This window comes from Otolemur garnettii, unplaced genomic scaffold (assembly GCF_000181295.1).
Source record: "Otolemur garnettii isolate 467f Iridium unplaced genomic scaffold, OtoGar3 scaffold00251, whole genome shotgun sequence".
Lineage (NCBI taxonomy): Eukaryota > Metazoa > Chordata > Mammalia > Primates > Galagidae > Otolemur > Otolemur garnettii.
In genome coordinates, this window is record NW_003852646.1 from 542704 (window position 1) to 565055 (window position 22352).

Sequence of the window (22352 nt, forward strand, 5' to 3'; positions counted from 1 at the left end):
AAAAAAAAAAAAAAAAACAGCCCTAACCCCATTCACGAGGGCTCTGCCACTTGTGTGTTCACTTCAACAGCACATATACTATTCATAAAACTGGGGCAATATAGAGAAAATTAGCATGAGTCCTGCATAAAGATGATGTGCAAATACATGAAGCTTTCCTTATTTTTAACTGATCAGCAAATCAGTTACTTGTGTGCAAATATGGAAGTAAAACTCAATGGAAATCAAGCAAGCGGAGGAGGGCAAGAGGGGATGAGTGAAATCATACCTAATGGGCACGATGTACACTATCTGGGTGATGGGAACACTTGTAACTTTGACTGAGAGTACACGAAAGCAATCCAGGTAACCAAAACATTTGTACTCCCGTAATATTCTGAAATTAAAAAAATCAAAACAATAGGCCAGGAGTGGTGGTTCATGCCTGTAATCCTAGCACTGTAGGAAGCCAAGGCAGGTGGACTGCTTGAGCTCATGAGTTCGAGACCAGCTGAACAAAAAAGCAAGACACCATCTCTAATAAAAATTTAAAAATGGAGGCAAGAGGATAGCACTGGAAGTTGCTGTGAGCTATGATGTTGCTGTGAGCTTGAGTCTCTATCTCAAAAAAAAAAAACAATGGAGGAGCCCATCAGATACAATCCACCTAGTTGCCCATCCCATCTTAAGACAAAGTCCATTCCTACCACATCTTCTACAAGGCCCAGCTGGGGGCCCGCCAGGTACTGGAAAAAAGCAAATGTAATCCAGCTTTATTGGTAAAAATGGCTGACAGATTTACCTGGGAATCCCCATCTGGCCCAAGTAGCAGAACCAAAGAGAGGGGAGGAGGAGGGAGGGAGGGAGGCAGGGAGGCAGGGAGGGAGGGACTGCAGATCAAGGTCTGAATGAGATATAGATATAGTCCTAGAAATACAGGATTAGGGGCTCCAGGTCTGGGCAGAGGGCAGGGAGTGGAGGGGGGACCCATGGCATCACCATCTAAAAGGGCAGCACCTCTTCCATAGGGATGTTGAGGATGACGTCCATGTCTGGGGTGCACCTGGCAGGAAGCAGCAAAGAGGGGTGTAAGAGGCCAACAGCATGCCAGAGTTGGGGTGGGCAGGGAAGCCCTGCTCTTGAGAACACTGGCACTTGCTGGGAGGCCCAATCCCAAAGCACAGCTTGTTACCTGGAAGCCCAACTGGGCATACATACATGAGCATGAGCACATACACACATGACATCCACATGTACACATGTATATACACAAACAAAATATCAAAAATGGAAAAGGGATCAGTTTAGCAGGACCATGTTCCCCTAAAGAGTGTGAGGCCAAGAGGCAGCAGGGTCTTGGCTCTAAAATGCTGAGGCCCCACAGATCAATTGCTCTTTTTGGAGTCAGGATTACTCGTTTTGAAACCTGACTGTGTCATCCTGAGCAAGCTATTTATCCTCTCTGAGCCTCACTCCTTAAGTTAGCACCTATGGGACAAGCATCTCCTATGTGCCAGATCCCAGGGGAGCCTCAGTTTCCTCAACGGTCAAATGGGCGTAAGAACTCCAACCTTGGTCATTGGTGGGAAGATTAAACCAGACCACACCAGCATGTAGAAAGTGTTCAGGAAATGACAGGCATTATTCCTTCCATGAAAGTAGCAAGAGAAATGGATTCCCATCAGCAGCACAGTCCCCATCTCGGTGACCAGCACAAACATTTAACAAGCTACAGGATTACATTCTCTCTCTTCACTCTCCCAAGATCATCTGCTCTCATGGTTTCAATAATCCACTAATGCACATGAAGTACTTGGGCATGAAATGTCAGGATGTAAGCAATTTACAATACTTCAGCCAAAAAAAAAAAAAAAAAAAAAGAATAAATGCAGATAAAGCCAAAATGGCAAAAATATAACAATTTTCAAATCTGGATGGGCAAATGGATATTCATTATCATATTTTCTCTACTTTTCTGTATATTTGAAATCTTTCATAATGATGGTAAATTAAAAAAAAAAAAGTTAATCTCTATACTGGCAACACCCAATTTTCTACCTCTATCCAGGATCTGTCCTCTGAGGTCTACACTCAGGACTCACATAAACCAAACTTAACATGCGGGTCAGCTTCCAATGGCACTACACATACAGTCCTCATCCCAGTCTTTCCAATCTCTGGATTTGGTACCATCACCTACCTTATTACAACCAAGGGTTATCCTGACATCTCCCTGTCCTATTCTTCCCACATCGAAACATCACCAAGTCCTACAGATTTTATCTCCTTAAATACTCCTCCAGTCCATCGATTTCTCCCTCCTGGTTTCCACTCTGGCTCCTCTCTGATCCTATCCCTGTGCTCTTTTCAAAATGTTTTAGGAATACAAATCTGATCATGTCACCATTCAGCTTAAAATCCCTTGCTTTCAGGATTAAGTACAAAATGTTGGCCTACAGGCAGCTTCAAAAAGATCACATACTTGGGTCTTCGAAGCAAAACATCCTGAAATATGATCTCTCGGGGTTCCAGGGTCTTCTTTTGGAGCTCTTCCACCTCAGCCCTTAAGATGGGTATTTCTTCTTCAAATTGGTCAATAAACTGGGGGGAGGGAGGCATAGCAGGAGAGAGGTGAGAAGCCAAACATCCCCCAACCAAAAGAGAAAGGGGAAAAAACAGATGAAGATGAAAGATTCTGGGGAAATGATATGGGCTTTATCACTGGGATATGCTGACTCCAGAGAGGGGACCTCCAGGGAGGGCTGGCTCGAAATCAGTGACAATATTCAGTGGTGCCAAAAAAGGTGAGGGGTTCATGGAAGATGGAGACAGGTTGCAAAGGGGTGGGACTGCTTGATCCTGGGAATCAGTGGGGACGGGTGGAGACGGTAAAGGGCCCGTACACTGAAAACTGATGACAAGGCAAGATAATAAAAACTACTTTGAAAGGGTGGTGATAGTGAAGTTCATTAACATGGACAATGGGTAGTGAGTGGCCAGTGACGAGAACCTAAGAAGTAAAGACAGACAGTGGCTAATGGTGAAGTAGATGATGCTTGATGAAGCTGCCAGTGGGTCATGGCTAGCGCTGCTGGTTAAGGGAGTAAAGCTTAGGCCAGGGCCAACCCCCTTCTCAGCAATAGGACAAGTAATAGTAATGGTCCTGGGGAGGAGGAAGGCCAAAAGTAGAGTCAGAGACCTTCTGAGTGGCAAATCAGAATGAGCCTGACTTCTGTGAGCCTGGGGACTGCTCGGGACTGCTCAGCACTGCTCCCCCACAGAAGGCCCATCGCCTTCCCTGTCTACTCACCTTTTTGAACTTGTCCATGCACCTCAACATGGCCTGGCTATTCTGAGTCCTCTGTAGAAGAGCGTCCTGGTAGGGAGACTGGGTTTTCTGTGGAGGAAGGCAAGGTAAAGACCAAGGGCAGGGGGATGAAGGGCCCTGGAAGCAGAGGACAGGGAAGAGGGCCTGGATACCCACCCAAGCAGCTGGCTACTCACCACCACCAGAGACTTCAGAATATTTATTTTCTTATTCTGCATCTTGTCAGCCAAAGACTTCAGGACTCTTTTGCGCAGCTCACTAAGGTCATCCAGCTCTTCCTGGGGATCAGCAGTAGGGTGTCAGCCACCAGCCCTGCCTCCCCCACAGTCTAGTAGTGCAAGGCAGGGGTGCCCCTACCTGATGGCTGTCCTTGACCTGCTGCAGCTGGCGCACGAGGTTGGTGATTTGGACCGACTTGGCAGGATACTCATGGTCCATGTAAGTGCTCAGGAAGCTCACCTCCTCGTTGGTCTTCTTGATTTTGGCATCCAGCTGCTTCACTTGCTGCTCTAGGCCTGGGGAGGGATGGGGAGGTCGGGAGGGACAGACGACAGGATCCTCAGGAACCCTGCATCCCCAGAGGCCCAAGAAGCAAGGTCTCTGAGGCCAATGGACTAGGGACTGGGCTGAGGTGAGTTCACATAGGGAGGTGGTGAAAAGTTAAGCCCCCAGAGAATCTTCTACCACTGCAGGACAAGAGGCAACACCGGGTAGGAAAGAGAAACGAAATTGGTACATGATCCCTAGACTGCTCACAGCTCACCAAGTCTGTCCCTCTCTGGATCTCTCTCCAGAGGTAGACCAGGGAGATGTAGCAACGCTGGATCCCGAGGCATGACCCACAGTAGGACCCAGACAAAGTCCACCTGCCTTCTTCCATGGAGGGGATCCCCAATGTCTGCAGCTGCCTGAGACACTTCCCTTTTACTCAAAAGAACTACAGACCCAGCAAGATGGAAGCCAGGAGAGCTGCATCCTAGCCCAGCCAGACTCTCAGAGCAACTGTGGCAGGAACCAAAGCCAGTCTAGGAATGGATTCTGGCTCCTAGCTGTATAGCCTGCAACAAGATACTTCACCTCTCTTAGCCTCAGTTTCCTCATCTGTAAAATAGGAGAATAGACCCTGCCTCCTACTGGTAGTTGTAATGACTGAGTGAAAGTCTACCCACAACAGGGCAGACACCTGGGCCAAGTGCTCAAGAAGTCAGCTATTAGCTCTGCATCTCAGCAAGTCATCTGCCTCCAAGGGCCTGAAGGCTTCTGAAAGTGCTGCTGACCTCCCCAAAGTGCCAGGGATGAGGGGCAAGGAGTTTACCCCAAAGATTCTCACCCTTCATCTTGGATTCCTCTTTTTCCTCCCACTCCTGAAGCTCAGACTTCAACTGTTGCAGCCTCTTATTGTTCGAAGTCTCCAATATGTCAACGATGGTCTGTGGGAGCAGTGGGGCCAGCTCATCCCCAGGCTCTCCTGGAGGGGGGCTGCAGCTTGCTGTCTACACTTGGCACTCCCTCCGCGGAGTCCCCAGTCCCAGTGCCACTCCCAGGCCCAGCATTCTGACCTGAGGCTGCTCTCCCACCCACCAACATCCCTCTCCTCTCCCACTGCCCCACCTCAGCCAGCGACCCTGCCACACACCCAGTCACACAGGCCCAAAGCCAGCCTCCAGTTCCTGCTCCCCTCTCATCAACATGTCACCAAGTTGTATGCATTTTGTCCCCCACCAGTTCCCAGAGCCATGCCCTTCTCTCCACCTCCCACTGCCACATCTTATGCAAATTCTCTTCCTCTCCACCTGAAACATTACGACAGCCACCCCTCACTGGTCCTCTTTCCATCTAGTCTCCACACAACAGTCACAAAGATATTAAAAAAAAAAAAAAATACAGCTCCCCTCTGCCCTGTAAGGAGCTCCAAACCCCTTCCCTTGGTTGACAAGGCCCTCCTCGGCCTGTACAGGGCCAATGTCCTCTTTCTCTAATCCCTGCCTCACACCTTATCCTCTGGCCATACTTGGCAGCATGTGGCCCCTTGAGCCAGCTAAGCTCCCTCTCACCCTGAGCCCTGGGCACCTGTTTCCTCTACCTGGAATACTCACCTCATCTCTGTCAGTCAAACCTACTCTGCACGTTTCAGCCCAACCATCACCTTCTCCAGGAAGCCTTCTTGATTCCCCCCATACCTCTCAGGGCTCCCCAGGTCCTCCACCTCTAGCACAGCACACACACTTGAGGCTTTCTAACAGCCCATGTCCCCACCAGAATAGCAGCTTCATGGGGATGAAGTATCTCCCTGACCACTATCCTCCCTCAGGACCCAGAGGAGACACTCAGGATGGACAAAAAATGTGTAAGTGAACCAACAGTAGACAAGTCCGACAGGGATTTCATCCAGGTTTGGAGAATGTTCTGCTAAGTTTCTGAATAACTCCGTATGTCTTTGACCTTGGTTGTAGACTAAGTTGTGCTCCCCCCCTCCCCATATTGAAGACCTAACCCTCAGAGTGACTATATTTGGAGACAGGGCCTTACAGTAATTAAAATAATTAACTGAAAGTTCATTAACTTTAGTAATGAAGGTTAAATGAGGTCATACATGTGGGGCCCTGATCCTATAACACTGGTGTCCTCAGAAAAGGAGGAAGAGACAACAGAGCTCTTTTTCTTTCCACGAGGCCAGGCGTCCTCAAACTACGGTCCGCAGGCCACACGCAGCCCGCCTAGGACATTTATCCAGCCCGCCAGGTGTTTCTGCTGTCCTGCTTAGCAGCTGACTCATCCGGGGGCCCCCAGTCCAGCCCTCCAACGGTCTGAGGGACAGTGAACTGGCCCCCTGTTTAAAAAGTTTGAGGACCCCTGGGCGAGGCCATGTGAGGATACAGCGAGAAACCATTTTCTCTGAATCTTCAGTCCAGCCCAAACTCCTGGGTCCATAGGAACCTCCTGCCCTCTCACTGCAGCATCACCAAGTCTCTCCCAGGGGAGGCAGAGATTTGGCTTTTTCACCCTAAGCGCCACCACCGGGCTGCTGGTGCTAATGGGGTGGTAGAAAGGGCACAGATCTAGCTCCAGAATGCCTGGGTGCAAACCCCACCTCTGACCCTGGCCACCTGGGTGACCCTGAGCAAGTCACCTAACCTTTCTGCCTTTCCATTTCTTCATATGTAAATGGAGGTAATAACAGTGCCCACTCCAGAGGGCTGTTGTGACTATATGAACACATGTAGAGCACTCAGTATAACACCACACTCGTGTTTGCTAGTGGTGGTGGTGGCAGCCCTCTCTTGCACAGGTGCAATAAATGCAGTGTCTTGCACAGGTACCATATGCATCCTTTTGGGATGGATGCCCTTGTGTTCCACTTTACAGAGGTCACAAAAGCGACGTGAACTCAGAATCTCCCAGCTAGTAAGTGCTGTAGCGAGGGACTGCAGCAACCCCACCTCGGTAGGATTCCAAAGCCCAGGTGGGTGGGGCAAAGGGTGGGAACGACCATTTTCCGGAGGGAGGAAGCCGCACATGGAACGGGGCCGGGAATGGGCAGGAGAGGGCGCCCGAGTGCTCAGTAGCGGGGAAGGCAGGCCAGAGGCGCGGGCACACACTCGCTGCAGAGGGCAGAGGCGCGGGTTTCACCGTAAGGATGTCCTGCTGCTGCAGCATTGCCCGCACGTTCAGGGCTGTGCTGTCCTCCATGTCCTGGATGGTGCTGATCAGATCCAGATTGAGCTTGGTGAGGAAGGTCTCGTGGTTGCGGAGCTCCTGGAGCAAGGTCTTTCTGTTCTTGATCAGCATCTGCGGGAGGAGGGAGGTGAGAGGGAGGCGGCGCGCTGCCCCGCCAGGCCCAAGCGTCCGGGAGCCCGGGGACCGCGGCCCTCCCGTGGGCGCCCGCCCCCTCGTGGCCTCCACTGGTAAATGCGGCCGGGCTAGGCGGCAGGTCCCCATTGTCCGCGCTTCCTTAACTCTTTTGTTTTAATTAATTTACTTATGTTTAATTGACAAATAATAATTGTACATATTCACGGAGTACATAGTAATGTTTTGATCCATATAATGTATAGTGATTGAATCATGGTAATTAGCATATCCATCATCTCCAACATTGATCATTTCTTTGTGCTGAGAACGATCAATATCCCCGTTCTAGTTATTGAAGACTATATAATAATGTACTATTGTTAACTATAGTCATCCTACAGTGAGAGGATGACTACAGTGAGAGTTCCTCCTCTCTAGCTGTAATTTTGTATTCTTTAACAAATCTCTCTCCCTAACCTCCCTTCCCCTACTATTTCCAGCCTCTGTAGTTACTCTTTGTTTTGGGAGGGGCAGAGCGGCCAGGACTGGGTTTGAACCCACCACCTCTGGCATATGGGGCCGGCGCCCTACTCCTTTGAGCCACAGGCGCTGCCCTGTAGTTACTCTTTAATCCATTCTGAAATGCCCATGCTCCCATCATTTCACATCTCTGAAGTCGGTGAGGATGTATTTTAAAATTGGTGGTGTGTCACCATCACCATTTTATTAGTGGGCAAATAAAGTTGTGTCTTAATATCAATGGCTTCTTAGGATCAATGAAATATAGAAATAATAATACACATCCCAGAGGTGACTCCCATGTCTGGAAGAGAAGTAAGGAAGGTAGAGAGGGTTAGAATAGCCCCGACTTCCTACTAGGCCTGAACTAATGTATATTGGCAGTTCATCCAACCTGCCCTTGTGGAAACAATGAGAGTCCGAGGGGTTAAGTGATTTGCCTAAGGTTATACCCAGCAGGCACATAAAATCTACAGTAATAATAACAGTAACAATTGTTGAGGGCCTATTAACGCAGGTGGCATATGGTGTTCATCTCCCAACAGCCTTTTGTTCATTAACTCCATTTTGCCGGCTTGGCACCTGTGGCTCAAGTGGCTAAGGCGCCAGCCACATACACCTAAGGTGGTGGGTTCCAATCCAGCCCAGGCCCACCAAACAACAATGATGACAGCTGCAACCAAAAAATAGCTGGGCGTTGTGGTGGGCGCCTGTGGTCCCAGCTACTTGGGAGGCTGAGGCAAGAGACTCGCTTGAGCCAAGGAATTGGAGGTTACTGTGAGCTGTGATGCCATAGCACTCTACCCAGGGGGACAACTTGAGGTTCTGTCTCAAAAAAAAAAAACTCCATTTGCCGACAAGTGGAGGCTTGATGAGGCTCAGAGAGTTTAATGAATTGTTCAATGTCACACAGCCAAGAAGTGGCACTGGAATTAGAAAGCCATATTTCTGAGTCTCAGTTTGTGCCTTCCCCTATACTAAGACAAGAACACTGAGTGGGCTTAAAATTGCAAGGTGTAGCTGAACCACAGAGTGTCTAAGTCTTGGCTGTTAGGCCTAGACATACCTTGGTTACAAAAAATCCCACCTCTGGCCAGGCATGGTGGCTCATGCCTGTAATCCTAGCTCTCTGGGAGGTTGAGAAGGGTGGATCCCCTGAGCTCAGGAGTTTCAGACCAAGAATTTGAGGTTGGTATGAGCTAAAATGACACCAGAACACTCTTCCCAGGGCACAGAGTGAGACTTTGTCTCAAAAAAAAAAAAAAAAAAAAATTCCAGCTCTGCTACCTGCCATCTAAGGGAACCTGAGCAAGTTAATTAACCTCCCAGAGCCCTGTTATACTTATTCCAACAATAAGGAAACTGATACCTGCTTTAGAGAGCTGCTGTAAAAATAACTAAGGTCAAATTCACAGTCAAGCCACTGCCTTAGAGCTGAGTATACACTCAATGAACAACGTCTGACACTGCTCTCTCTGCCTCTAACCTTCTGCCCCTGCCATACCTATTTGCTTTCTTCCTTATTCTTCTGTTCTTCCTTCTGTCTCTGTCCTTTGCCAGAAACCACTCCATCCTAGCTTTCAGCTCCTGTATTTGTCATATAATAATAATCATACAGATGTACCAAGAGCTTACACATCACGTGCATTGCAGTACGTCACCCTCACAGCAACCTTACGAGATGGGAGATGGGCGCTATGATTAGCCCCACTTTATAAAAGTAGAAACTGAGGATCAGATTGAGTAACTTACCAAGGTCACACAGCAGAGCTGCTGTCCTGGAAGTCTGGGCTCCTGGCCACCCCTACTATCTTGCCTCTACATCTCCAGACCAAAATACTCAGAAGCATCTTGTGAAAAATGCCAGTTTGCACCGGGAATCTGTAACATTGTAATCTGTAACAATTTAATGATCTCTAGAGATGGCTCCCTCTGGCCACCTGATCGGATGTAGATCGCTGCTTGTTTCCTCACTGACCCTTCTAGCAATTTGTAATCACGTATGTAGCTTGTAATTGTCTCCTACTTTCCCAATTTATTTTTCTCCTAGGATTTATCACTACCCAACATAACAGATATTTTTCTTATTATCTGGTGTTTCTTCCTTTTTCTTCTATCTGCATGTCCCAGGAGGGCAGGGGATGCATCTCTTTTGTCACAGCTGTCACCTCCAGGACATAAGACAATGCCTGGAGTTCTCCAAGTATGGGTTGAATAAATTAATGAATAATTAACTACCCTTTGGGGTTTTTTAATTCATTTAGTATGTGTCTCCCCACTAATATGGAAGCTCCACAATCACATGAACCCTGCTCATGGCTACATCCCCAGTACTCAGCACAGTGCCTGGCACATATTAGGCACTCTCTAAAGAGTTGTAGATTGAATAAATAATTGTCCTGAGACTGAGGGATAGAGTCAAGATCTCCACGAACAAGCCAACTTGGTGGTGGCTGCACCCTTCCTCATTTCTTCTCTGCCCACAATCAATACCCACATGGCAGCAGCAGCCCATGGTCTCCTGTGAAGACCTAAGCCAGATCACACCCCTGCTCTACTCAAAATCCTGCAGTATTCCTGGGCAGCGCTTGTAACTCAGTGAGTAGGGTGCCGGCCCCATATAGCAAGGGTGGCGGGTTCAAACCCGGCCCCAGCCAAACTGCAACCAAAAAAACAGCCAGGCATTGTGGTGGGCACCTGTAGTCCCAGCTGCTAAGGAGGCTGAGGCAGGAGAATCACCTAAGCCCAGGAGCTGGAGGTTGCTGTGAGGTGTGATGCCACGGCACTCTACTAAGGGCAAGAAAGTGAGATTCGGTCTCTTAAAAAAAAATCCTGCAGTCTTCCTGTGTAACTCAACAAAAAAATGGCAAAGCCTGATCAGGAACTACAGGGACAAATACAAGCTTACCTTACCCTACCACACCTCTCCTCGTCACCACTTGCCGGAGTCCCAACAACTTCAGGGCCTTGGCACTTGCAGTGCCTCTGCCTGGAACATTCCTCCCTCATATGTCCACCTAGCTGCTTCCTCACCTGCTCCAAGTCTCAGCTCAAATATCACCACTTAGCAGCCTTCCCCAGCACCCTCTCTAAAAGTCACTGCCACCCCCTCCTCTGCGCCTCTCTAGCCCCCTCACTCACTCTCAGGGCTCTTCGTAGAGCTTATCATCACTGCACATATCATATGTTCCTCTTGTTTATTGTCCGTCTCCCCAGTGGAACATGAGCTCCTTGAGGTCAGGGGACACATCGCTGGTGAATCCCCACACTCAGAATGAGGCCTGGCACACAGTAGGTGCTCAATAAATATGTGTTGACTAAATGCATGAATGACTATAAGAGACAGTATTAAGAACTGGTTAGGACGCTGGCCGCCTATAGCTTAGTGGTTAGGGCGCACATGCACCAGGGCTGGTGGGTTCAAATCTGGCCTGAGTCTGCTTAAAAAAAAAAGAAAGAAAAAATAGCAGGGCGTTGTGGCAAGCACCTGTAGTCCCAGCTACTTGGGAGGCTGAGGCAAGAGAATTGCCTGAGCCCAAAAGTTGGACATTGCTGTGAGCTATGATGCCACAGCACTCCACCAAGGGCGACAAAGTGAAACTGTCTCAAAAAAAAAAAAAAAGAACTGGTTAGGAGCACAAGTTTTAGAGCCAAATGGCCCAAGTTCATACTCTATATCAAACAACACATACCCTTCTAATGCCAGGATAAAAATAACGTTAGAGATAACGAGTTCCTGCTTTATAAATGTTAGGCTGCCTCTAAACCGTTTTGCAAAACTGAAGGTTAATGGAGAAAAAAAAAGATTTCAGAGCAAATTACATTTTCCCTTTTTCTTTACATAAGAGTCATTATTCATCAAGCTATGAAAAATTTCCTTGAAATTCTTCTCTAGTATCTTATAGTATATATAACATTTAGTATTTTGTTTTCTGCTATGTACACTAAAGACTCCTCTTCTTTAAAATTTTTTTTTAAATTTTTATATTTTAGAGACAGGGTCTTGCTCTGTTGCCAAGCTAAAGTACAATGGTGCAATCACCTCACTGTAACCACAGCCTCCTGAGCTCAAGAGATCCTCCTGGCCTTGGTTTCCCCGGTAGCTAGGACTACAGATGCATGCCACTAAACCCAGCTGATTTATTATATTCTTTGTGGAGATGGGGTCTTGCTATGTTGCCCAGGCTGGTCTCAAATTCCTGGCCTCAAGCAATCCTCCTGCCTTGGCCTCCAAAAGTGCTAGGACTATAGGTGTTTTCAACCATGTCCAGCCAAGACCTCTCTTTTAATCACTTCAAAAACTTTTGAAACATTGTTCAGATAATGACATAAGCTGGGACTACAGGCCCCCTCTGGTTTTTCTATTTTTAGTAGAGATAGGTCTCACTGTTGCTCAGGCTGGTCTTGAACCCCTGAGCTGAAGCAATCCACCCGCCTCGGCCTTCTAAAGTGCTAGGATTACTCAGTAGGCTGAGGCAAGAGGATCGCTTGCACCCAGGAATTTAAGGTTGCTGTGAGCTATGATGCCATAGCACTCCACCCAGGGTGAAAGAGTGAGACTCTGTCTCAAAAAAAAAAAAAAAAAAAAGAAAGAAAGAAAGAAAATCACAGCACTAGACTGTGTTCCTCATGTAGAGAAATAAAGGATGATTCAGCTTGTGTTCTTGGGTCTTAAACACAACAGCAAATGCTTTAACTAGCTTTGACCGCTGGCAGGCCGTTTTCTGGCTCTATGACCTGGTGCAAGTCACTTCTCTCTCTATACCTCGGTTCCCCCATCTGTAAAATAGGAATGATCATGAGCACATCCATGGGATTGCCATGAGAGGTCTGGCACCCAATACATGCTCAGTGTATGTTCCCTGTAGTTTCTCCTGCCCCCCTTCCCCTCTCTTGCCTGTGGGCAAATGTCCCTCCTACCTTCATTAACCTGATTTGGGCATGCATCATCCCAGAGTCCACCTTCTCTGATTTGCGGAGTTCTCGTGCATTCTTCACCTGGTTTGGCACCGCTATGGAGGACTTGGAGGACAATGCTGGGATAGATGGGAAAGGGCAGGGAGAGGGTGAGGGCACAGGCAGGTCTGTGGCCAGGTCCCAGGGAGAGCACCACCAATGAGGGGAGCCTAGGTCCCAGCCCCAAACCCACTCACAGCCTTATCATGTGACACTGGACAGAGGAGGAAACTCACACCCATCAATAAGCTCCTTGATAGCAGGGAGGGACAAGCCCAGGTGAAGGTACTCAGAAAGAGTCAGGAACTCCCAATTGTTGGGTCAGTGGCTGACACAGCACAGGACAGCAAGAAGACCAGAGTCTGGCAGGCCTGGGTTCAAGTCCCCGGTCTCCCACCAGCGTGGTTGACGGGAAATTGAGATGGGGTAGGGATTAAGAACAGGAACTGAAGAGCCAGACAGCCCAGGTTTGAAGCTGCACTCTGCCTTCTACTGACTGTGTGGCGTAAGCAGATCACACAACCTCTCTAGTTCTCAGTTCCTCTATAAGTATAGAGGCGTCATCACCATGCCACCATGCCTACCTCAAGGTTGCTGTGAAGATTACATTAAAAGTTACTATACCTTACAGGTGTCTGGAGAGAGTGCTTGACACATTCAGTGCAGGACATACATTACTAGTAGTTACTGTTATTTCTAGTGACCTGAGAATTGGACCACAGTGCCCTATGAAGGCAGAGGACCTGTACAACACTGCAATCGACTGTCTCCAAAATCCAGCAGGAACTGTGGTTCCCCCGATGGGAGTACAGGCATTTGGATGGCATATTCTCAGAATTGCTGCTTCCTCTCAGCCTGTGCAGCACTGGCATGAGACCAATCACACTAGTGGCTACACCTTGACTCTCAGACCCCACCAGAATCTCTGCTCCAGGTGCAACCCAGTTCACTTGGGATAGATATTAATAATTTCACTAATAGATCAAGATTAGTGAATCATTACCAATCCTGGTAAATGTTAGTACTAAGTATAGACATAATGAAGTAAATTAATTTTGTTAAAGTTATAAATTAATTGTATCTGGTATTAATTATATTGTTTAAGAGACATAATGATTGGCTCAGCGCCTGTGGCTCAAGTGGCTAAGGTGCCAACCACATACACCTAAGGTGGCGGGTTCGAATCCAGCCCAGGCCCACCAAAACAACAATGACAGCTGCCACCAAAAAATAGCCGGGCGTTGTGGTGGGTGCCTGTGGTCCCAGCTACTTGGGAGGCTGAGGCAGGAGAATCGCTTAAACCCAAGAGCTGGAGGTTGCTGTGAGCTGTGATGCCATGGCACTCTACCCAGGGGTATAGCTTGAGGCTCTGTCTCAAAAAAAAAAAGAGAGACACAATGATTGCTAGAGTAATCTTGTAATTCTAATTTTAAAGGTATAAATGAGATTTTGATTTAGAGTGAAGTTGAAAAGTTTAAGACTCTTATTAAATGTGTATGAATTACTGGAACTTCTAAGAGAACATAAGATTACTCATATTAGAAGTTTATTTAATTAGATATACAAGAGTTATTTAAATATTCAATGGTTTTTGTTAAACAGATAAGTAAATTATTTGAATATAAAAATGAATATATTAAAATTTTTTAATGTAGCTTAAAAGGTTAGGAGAATTTAATTAACCAAGTTCTAAAGTCCCCTTACCAGTGTTTATAAAAATCGTAAAATTGCTCTGGGAGGCCAGGGTGGTTGGATCGCCTGAGCTCACGGGTTCAAGACTAGCCTGAGCAAGAACAAGACCCCTGTCTCTAAAAATAACCAGGCATTATGGTGGATACCTGTAGTCCCAGCTACTCAGGAGGCTGAGGCAAGAGAATCGACTTGTTATATATTTGCTTCCTCTTACAGTGGAGCAATTTTCAAATCAAATATTTACACATTGTTTATCTCTTTTTTTCTTCATTGTAATAACAGAATGAACTAGGACAAATAATGAAAGAATAATATAGTTGCATCAGTGACAAGAAGACTCGAAAAAGGAACAGAAGTATCTGTTGAATCTTGTCTGAATTTCAAGTTCCCCACTGGATGACCAGACTGGCAATCATTTCAAATCCTCATCTGTTTTATTGAAATCTCTTGGTTAAATTTAATTTTCTCTGGAAAAAAAAAAGATAATCACTTGAGCCCAAGAGTTTGAGGTTGCTGTGAGCTGTGACGGCACAGCACTCTACTGAGGGCAACAAAGTAAAACTCTGTCTCAAAAAAATAAAATAAAATAACATAGACATATCTTTAATAAAAATTATAAGATTAGCCAGACATGGTGGCTCACGCCTGTAATCCTAGCACTCTGGGAGGCCAAGGTAGAAAGATCACTTAAACTCAGGAGTTCAAGACTAGCCTCTGAGCAAAAGTGAGACCCAGTCACTACTAAAAATAAAAAATTAGCCAGGTGTTATAGTAGGCACCTGTAATCCCAGCTACTCCAAAGGCTGAGGCAGGAGAATTGCTTGAACCCAGGAGTTTGAGACTACTGCGAGCAACACTGTTATCACTGTACTCTAGGCTAGGAGACAGAGTGAGACTCTGTTAAAAAAAAAAATTGTAAGACAAAGTGTTTATGGAAGATTTGTAGTTTCAATAATGAGTATTGACTCGGTGCCTGTGGCTCAAGTGGCTAAGGTGCCAGCCACATACACCTAAGGTGACGGGTTCAAATCCAGCCTGGGCCTGCCAAACAACAATGGTGGCTGCAACCAAAAAAAGAAAAGAAAATAGCCAGGCATTGTGGCAGGCTCCTGTGGTCCCAACTACTTGAGAGGCGGAGGCAGGAGACTCGCTTGAGCCCAGGAGTTGGAGGTTGCTGTGAGCTGTGATGCCACAGCACTCTACCCAGGGGGACAGCTTGAGGCTCTGCCTTAAAAAAAAAACAAAAAAATAATGAGTGTTTATTTTCATTAGTGGTAGTAACCCTGATTTATCTTTTTTAAATTTATCTTCTTTAATTATCAAATTTTTTATTTGATAATAAAAGTAAAAATAAATTAAAAAAATATTTTTATTTATCAAATTTTTAATTTTGATATAGTTCAGCTTCACATGCAGTTTTAAGAAATAATCCAGGCTCGGCGCCTGTAGCTCAAGCAGCTAAGGTACCAGCCATATATAGAGGAGCTGGTGGGTTCAAATCCAACCCAGGCCGGCCAAACAATGACAACTATAACCAAAAAATAGCCGGGCGTTGTGGTGAGCACCTGTAGTCCCAGCTACTTTGGGAGGCCAAGGCAAGACAATTGTTTAAGCCCAAGAGTTTGAGGTTGCTGTGGGCTGTGACACCACAGCATTCTACCCAGGGTGACAGCTTGCGACTCTGTCTCAAAAAAAAAAAAAGAATCCAGAGAGATCCTATGTGCCTTTACCCAATTTCTTTCAATGGCAAAAAGTACAATACAGTATTGCAACCAGGATATTGACATTAAGATGGCAAGAAACACACCATTTCCATAACCATGAGGATCTCTGGTGCCTTTTATAACTGTACCTGTTTCCCTCCCCTTACCATTGTCCTTCAACTCTCTCTAACTCCTGCAATCACTAATCTGTTCTCTACTTCTAAAATTTTGTCATTCTCAAACATTATATAAATGTAACTTTTGAGAGTGGCTTTTTGCACTGGGCATAATTCTCCGGAAATTCATCCAAATTGTTGAATGCATCAATAGTCTTTTCCTGTTTATTGCTGAATAATATTCCATGGTATTGATGTGCCAGTTTGTTTAACTATTCACTCATTACAGGCCATCCAGGTTACTTCCAGTTTTGTTTTGTTTTTGTTTTTATGAGACAAGAGTCTCTGTTACCCAGGCTGGAGTGCAGTGGCATCACCATAGCTCACTGCAGCCTCAAACTCCTGGGCTTGAGCAATCCTCCTGCCTCATGAGGCTCCGGAGTAGCTGGGACTACAGGCACACCACCATGCCTGGCTAATTTTTCAATTTGTTGGTAAAGATGGGGTCTCACTCTTGTTCAGGGTGGTCTCAAACTCCTGACCTCAGGCGATCCTCCCACCTTACTCTCCCAGGATGCTAGGATTATAGGTATGAGCTACCTCACCCAGCCTATTTCCAGTTTTGAGGTCTTTATGAATAAGGCTGCTATGAATATTCATATACTAGTTTTTGTGTGAACACAAGTTTTCTTTACTCTGGAATAAATGCCCAAGAGTGCAATTGCCATTTCATTAGAAACTGCCATACTCACTTCCAGAGTGGCTTCCCCATTTTACATGCCGACCAACAATGTATGTGTGATTTAGTTTCTCCTCTTTGCCAGCATTTGGTGTTGTCACTATTTTTTGTTTGTTTGTTTCTTTATTTGTTTGTTTTGAGACAGAGCCTCAAGCTGTCCCCCTGGGTAGAGTGCCGTGGCATCACAGTTCACAGCAACCTCCAACTCCTGGGCTCAAGCGAGTCTCCTGCCTTGGCCTCCCAAGTAGCTGGGACTACAGGTTCCTGCCACAACACCCAGCTATTTTTGGTAGTAGTTGTTGTTTGGCGGGCCTGGGCTGGATTCAAACCCGCCAGCTCAGGTGTATGTGGCTGGCGCTTTAGCCGCTTGAGCCACAAGCCCTGAGCCCACTATTTTTTAATTTAGCCATTCTGATAGGTATGCGGTGATATGTCCTTGTGGTTTCATTTGCATTTCCCTAATCGCTGATGTTGACCATCTTTACATGTGCTTATCTGCCATCTGTATATACTCTTTGGTTAAATATCTCTCTTCATGTCTTTTACTCATTGCCTAACTGAATACTCTATTCTATTATTGAGTTTTTAGAATTATTAATAAATTCTACCTAGTAGTCTTTTGTCAGACACATAATTTGCAAATATTTTCTCTAAGTCTATAGCTTATCTTTTCATCCTCTTTTTTTTTTTTTTTTAAGAGACAGAGTCTCACTTTACTGCCCTCAGAAGAATGCCGTGGCATCACAGCACCCTCCGACTCCTGGGCTTAGGTGATTCTCTTGCCTCAGCCTCCCAAGTAGCTGGGACTACAGGCATCCACCACAACGGCCGGCTATTTTTTTGTTGCAGTTTGGGCAGGGCCAAGTTTGAACCCACCACCCTCGGTATATGGGGCCAGCGCCCTACTCACTGAGCCATAGGCGCCACCCTTTTCATCCTCTTAAAAAAGCTTTTCACAGGATAAAAGTTTTTAATTTTGATGAAGTCCAATTTATCCATTTTTCTTTCATGAATCAAGCTGTTAGTATTCAGTCTTAGAACTCTTTACTTGGCTCGGCGCCTATAGCTCAACTGGCTAAGGCGCCAGCCACGTACACCTAAGGTGGCAGGTTCAAATCCCCAGCCCAGACCGCCAAACAACAATGACGGCTGCAACCAAAAAATAGCCGGGCGTTGTGGCGGGCACCTGTGGTCCCAGCTACTTGGGAGATGGAGGCAGGAGACTCACTTGAGCCCAGGAGTTGGAGGTTGCTGTGAGCTGTGATGCCACGGCACTCTACCCAGGGGGACAGCTTGAGGCTCTATCTCAAAAAAAAAAAGAACTCTTTACTTGGCCGTAGGTCCCAAAGATTTTTCTCTTCTGTTTTTTACACTTTCATATTTTGTATTTAATTTTTTATTTTACTGCACATTTATATTTTGAGTTGACTTTTGTATAAGTTGTGCTACTTAAATCAAGGTTCATTTCTTTGCCTATAGATTCCCATTTCTCCAGGACTATCTGAGGAAAAGGCTTTCTTTCCTCCACTGAATTTTTTGCACTTTTTTCAACAACCATTAGGGCATATTTGTTTTTTGTTTTGTTTTGTTTTTGCTGAGACAGAGTCCCACCCTATTTCCCTGAGCAGAGTGCGATGGTATCATAGCTCACTGCAGCCTCAGACTCGGGCTGTGAGCATCCTGCTGCCTCAGCCTCCAGTAGCCACTGGGATTACATGCACTTGCTGCAGCACCCAGCTGGGTTTCTCATTTTTTTCTGAGTCGGGATCTCACTCTTGCTTAGACAAAAGTCAAACTCCTGAGCTCAAGCAATTCTCCTGCCTCAGTGATTTCAAGCAGGGAGCTGATCTTTCATCTCTACCTAGTAGTACTCTGATTCCCAGGCTGGGATGGTACTGGCAGGGCTCAGTGGGCAGCTCCCCTTGTAGAAGGCAAAGCTATGACTCCTCCTCTAGGGTAGTGCCAGCAGGGTCCAGCAGTGAACTGAGCCAGCACCAATGAGGTTTAATGAGGTGGTGTGAGGTAGAATTAGTCTAGGCTCCATTCCCTTCTCCCTGCCTACCTGTGTCAGCACAATCCAATGGAAACCTGAGCCCCTACCCCCACCCAGCAACAATGAGGCAAAACAAGGAGGTAATAGATGGGGCTACTTGGCATTCTACTCTCCTGCTCCCTTTTTGGGTGTCAGTGTTGCCCACAGGGGGAGCTGATCTTACATTCCCCATTTAATGGCAATAAAGTGGTGCAGGTGATTATATACACAGGTATGTACATAGGTAGGTTATATTGTCTATGATATTCACTTCAGGATACTAAAGGAATATTACAAAACATTTGTTATTAAAAGAGGTATTGGAGGCCAGGTGCCATGGCTCACATCTGTAATCCTAGCACTCTTGGAGGCTGGGGGTGGGGGTGGAGGGTGGATTGCCTGATCTCATGAGTTCAAGACCAGCCTGAACCAGAGCCAGAGCCAGACCTTGTCTCTAAAAAAATAACTGGGCATTGTAGCCAGTGCCTGTAGTTGTCCCAGCTACTTGGGAGGCTGAGGGAAGAGAATCACTTAAGCCCAAGAGTTTGAGGTTGCTGTGAGCTGACACCGCAGCACCCTACCGATGGCAGCAAAGTGAGACACTGTCTCAAAAAAAAAAAAAAAGACATTGGGTCTGATATGGGTGAACCACAATGCTTTACATGGAGCTTCTCATTTATGAAGTATTCGTGTCCCCATTTTCACAAGTGAGAAAACTAATGCTCAGAGAGATCAATGACTTTCCCAAGTGAGCAAATGGCACAGCCAAGATTTGAACTCATGTCTGCCTAACCAAGACCTCAGAACTCCCCTGGAAAGAATGATAATGATGTGGCAGAGATTACTCCATGAGTTCAACAAATCCTGTTTTCTTTTCCTTCTAGAAACACAGACACACTCTATTCCCCACCTTCCCTGTGGTTAGGGATGGCTATTGACTGAGTTATGGCCCCTGGAATATGAGCGAGAATGATACATCACTTCAAGTCTGGGCCCCCAAAACACTACCCACAAAATTCTCCATGTTCTTGCTCTCTTTCCCCTCTCTGCCAGCCGGATGCAGACGTGTCCAGCAGAGGACTTCAGGGCCCCTAGGGCAAAGAAGCCTGGATCCCTAAACGACCATGTGGAACAGATTATCCCTTTCCCCTAGATCTACAAATGCACACTCTGAAATAAACCTTAATATTAATACTTACAATTTGAAGGTTATTTGTTACATCAGTTAGCCTATCCTAATATGAATAGTGTCACTAAGGGCCAAGAGCATACATTCTGTCCTGTCCCCAACCCCCACACCAGCCTCCAAGTGCTTTTGCTGACCTGTCTGCCTCCTAGTCAAAGTCTTCATTTTGCTTTTATCATTGTCTCTGTCTTCTGGGATTGAAAGCAGAGTAGATAGTTTGCTTTTCTGTTTGGACCGCTGCCATGGAACATAATCCTACCAGACAAAACACAAGCAGTCACACAGTACAATGGGTTCAAATCCCAGCTCTACCCTGTTTACAGAGATAGTGTGTGTGACCTCCAGCAAATGACATTACCTGTCTGAGCCTCAATTTTCCCATCTGTAAAGTGGACCTAATAATAAAACTTACCTCAATGGGTGCAAAAATTAGATAATTAAACCTACCTCTATGGGTGCAAAAATTAAAAGAGATGATAAAGCATGTGGTAAGTGTTCTATAAATGTTAGCTATCACTTTTTTTTAATCAGTCAGCCAGAATTTACTAAGTACATCCAAGCTGTGAGGTGCTAAGAACTGTGAGAAACAGAAGGCATGGAAAAAACCCAAAACCCACCCTCAGAAAACCAGAGTAGCAATCAGAGATGAATAAGAGAGCAACGTTATACACTCTTAACATTCTGATAAGGTAGTGATAAGAGAAAAATGAGGTTCGGAGGCTTGCTCCGGGTCCCACAGCAAATGTGTAACTCAGCTAGCCCTGGAATTCAGGTCTCCAGACTACATCACCCGGAGCAGTCATGATCGTGATTGCTGAGGCTTACTTACTGCAGGGTCAGTCGGTTCCCCCTCCCAGACTCACCAGATTCCGGAACTTGGGGACCGTGAAGTAAGTCCAAGAGCGGTTGGATCTGGAAAGAGTTGAGGCGAGAAAGAATTTCCATTATTCCCACCCTATGAGGCTGCAAGCAGCAAACTTAAAACAGGCGTGGAGGTTCGAACTCAAAACTATAGTTTACGGTGTGCAAGAGCAGAGGGAGGTAAGGAATACGGGTGGCGAGGACATTGTGGGCGGGGTCAGAGGAATGCGGGTCGTCCTCAAGGCAAGGGCGGGGCGACGGCAGGGACACGCACGCGCGCTCCACCACTCCGCCGCAGCTCCTTTTCACCTACTTCTGTAATTCGTTCTCCATTGGGGAGAAGGGAAGAAAAGTCGTGCGTTCGTGGGTCTCTGATCGGCTTCTCCAACTTTCTTGTCTCAAAGTAGATCGACGGGACCCCGGCACTCAAATTTCCCGTGGAGACCGGAGGCTTCCTCTTGCGTTTCGGTCTCCAAGGAAACGGAACGCTGGCTACCGAGCGCCGAGAGGGACTAATCTCACAAGGCTAAATGCACCTCTCCCCGTTTCTCAACTTGTTTCAAATACCCCTCAACTTGCCCCTCCTGTAATTCTGAATAATTGTATCAGATTTCTCCACTCTCATCAAACCTCCTTCACTTCCTGTCCTCTTTAATTTTCTCAAAAGTATTGACCCAGCAATTCTCCCCATTTTCTCCTATATCATTTTACCCCCTCTGCTTTATATCATCGGCATACCAACATATTAATTTCTTCTGTTAAAAAGGAATGACCACTTCCCCTCCAGCTACCCATCCATTTCTGCTTCAGTTTACAGCAAAATTCCTGGACAGGTTTGCCTACTCTATTTCCCTTTACAGTCCTCCTCCCCTTCCTCCAGTCGGCTTTCCAACTCCGCTTTTCCTCTGAAACTGCCTTTGTCATCGTCATCAATGACCTCCACTTTGCTAAACTCCATTGTCACCTCTCAGTACTCCCCTTATTTGGCTTACCTGCAGCTTTTGACACAGCGGATCACTCCTTTCCTTGAAACACTTTCTTAACTTGGCATCCAGGAAACCGTTCTGTTGAGTTACTTCTTGCCTTCTTTTCTGGTCTTTCTTGCCCTCCTCTTCTCCCTTTACTATTGGAGTGTCCCAGAGCTGTCTTTTTCTCTATCCATTCTCACTCCATTCATGCTCCTTCCTGGTCTCAAGGCTTCAGATGCCGTTTGTACCCAGAATCCTCCCAGACTCACATCTCCAGCCCAGCCCTTGCCCCTGAATTGCAGCCACATACATCCAACTGCTTACTCAATGTCTCCACTTGGGCACCTAATTAACAACCCCAGTGTGCAAATTTCCTTCCCCTCAAAATGACCTCTCTCTGTTAGGAGTCATCTTTGACTCGTCTCTCATCCCACATGCAAGTTCTTCACCAGATCCTGTCTGCAATACCTTCAAAGTATAT

General features: G+C 46.4%; 1 protein-coding gene and 1 pseudogene across 1 annotated transcript; one reads left to right on the forward strand and one right to left on the reverse strand.

Annotated features, from left to right (window-relative positions):
• Positions 1–52: 52 nt before the first annotated feature.
• On the forward strand, positions 53–167 carry LOC111722434 (annotated as a pseudogene).
• A 768-nt stretch (positions 168–935) lies between these two features.
• On the reverse strand, positions 936–21236 carry CUNH20orf96 (chromosome unknown C20orf96 homolog). Its single transcript, XM_012813231.2, has 11 exons — positions 21217–21236; positions 20906–20954; positions 20180–20297; positions 12539–12654; positions 6938–7096; positions 4638–4737; positions 3665–3822; positions 3484–3585; positions 3290–3376; positions 2462–2580; positions 936–1042 (listed from the first exon to the last, which is right to left on the reverse strand). Exons 1-11 carry the CDS (start codon positions 21234–21236, stop codon positions 982–984), a joined length of 1089 nt encoding a protein of 362 aa, XP_012668685.1. The 3' UTR covers positions 936–981.
• Positions 21237–22352: the final 1116 nt, after the last annotated feature.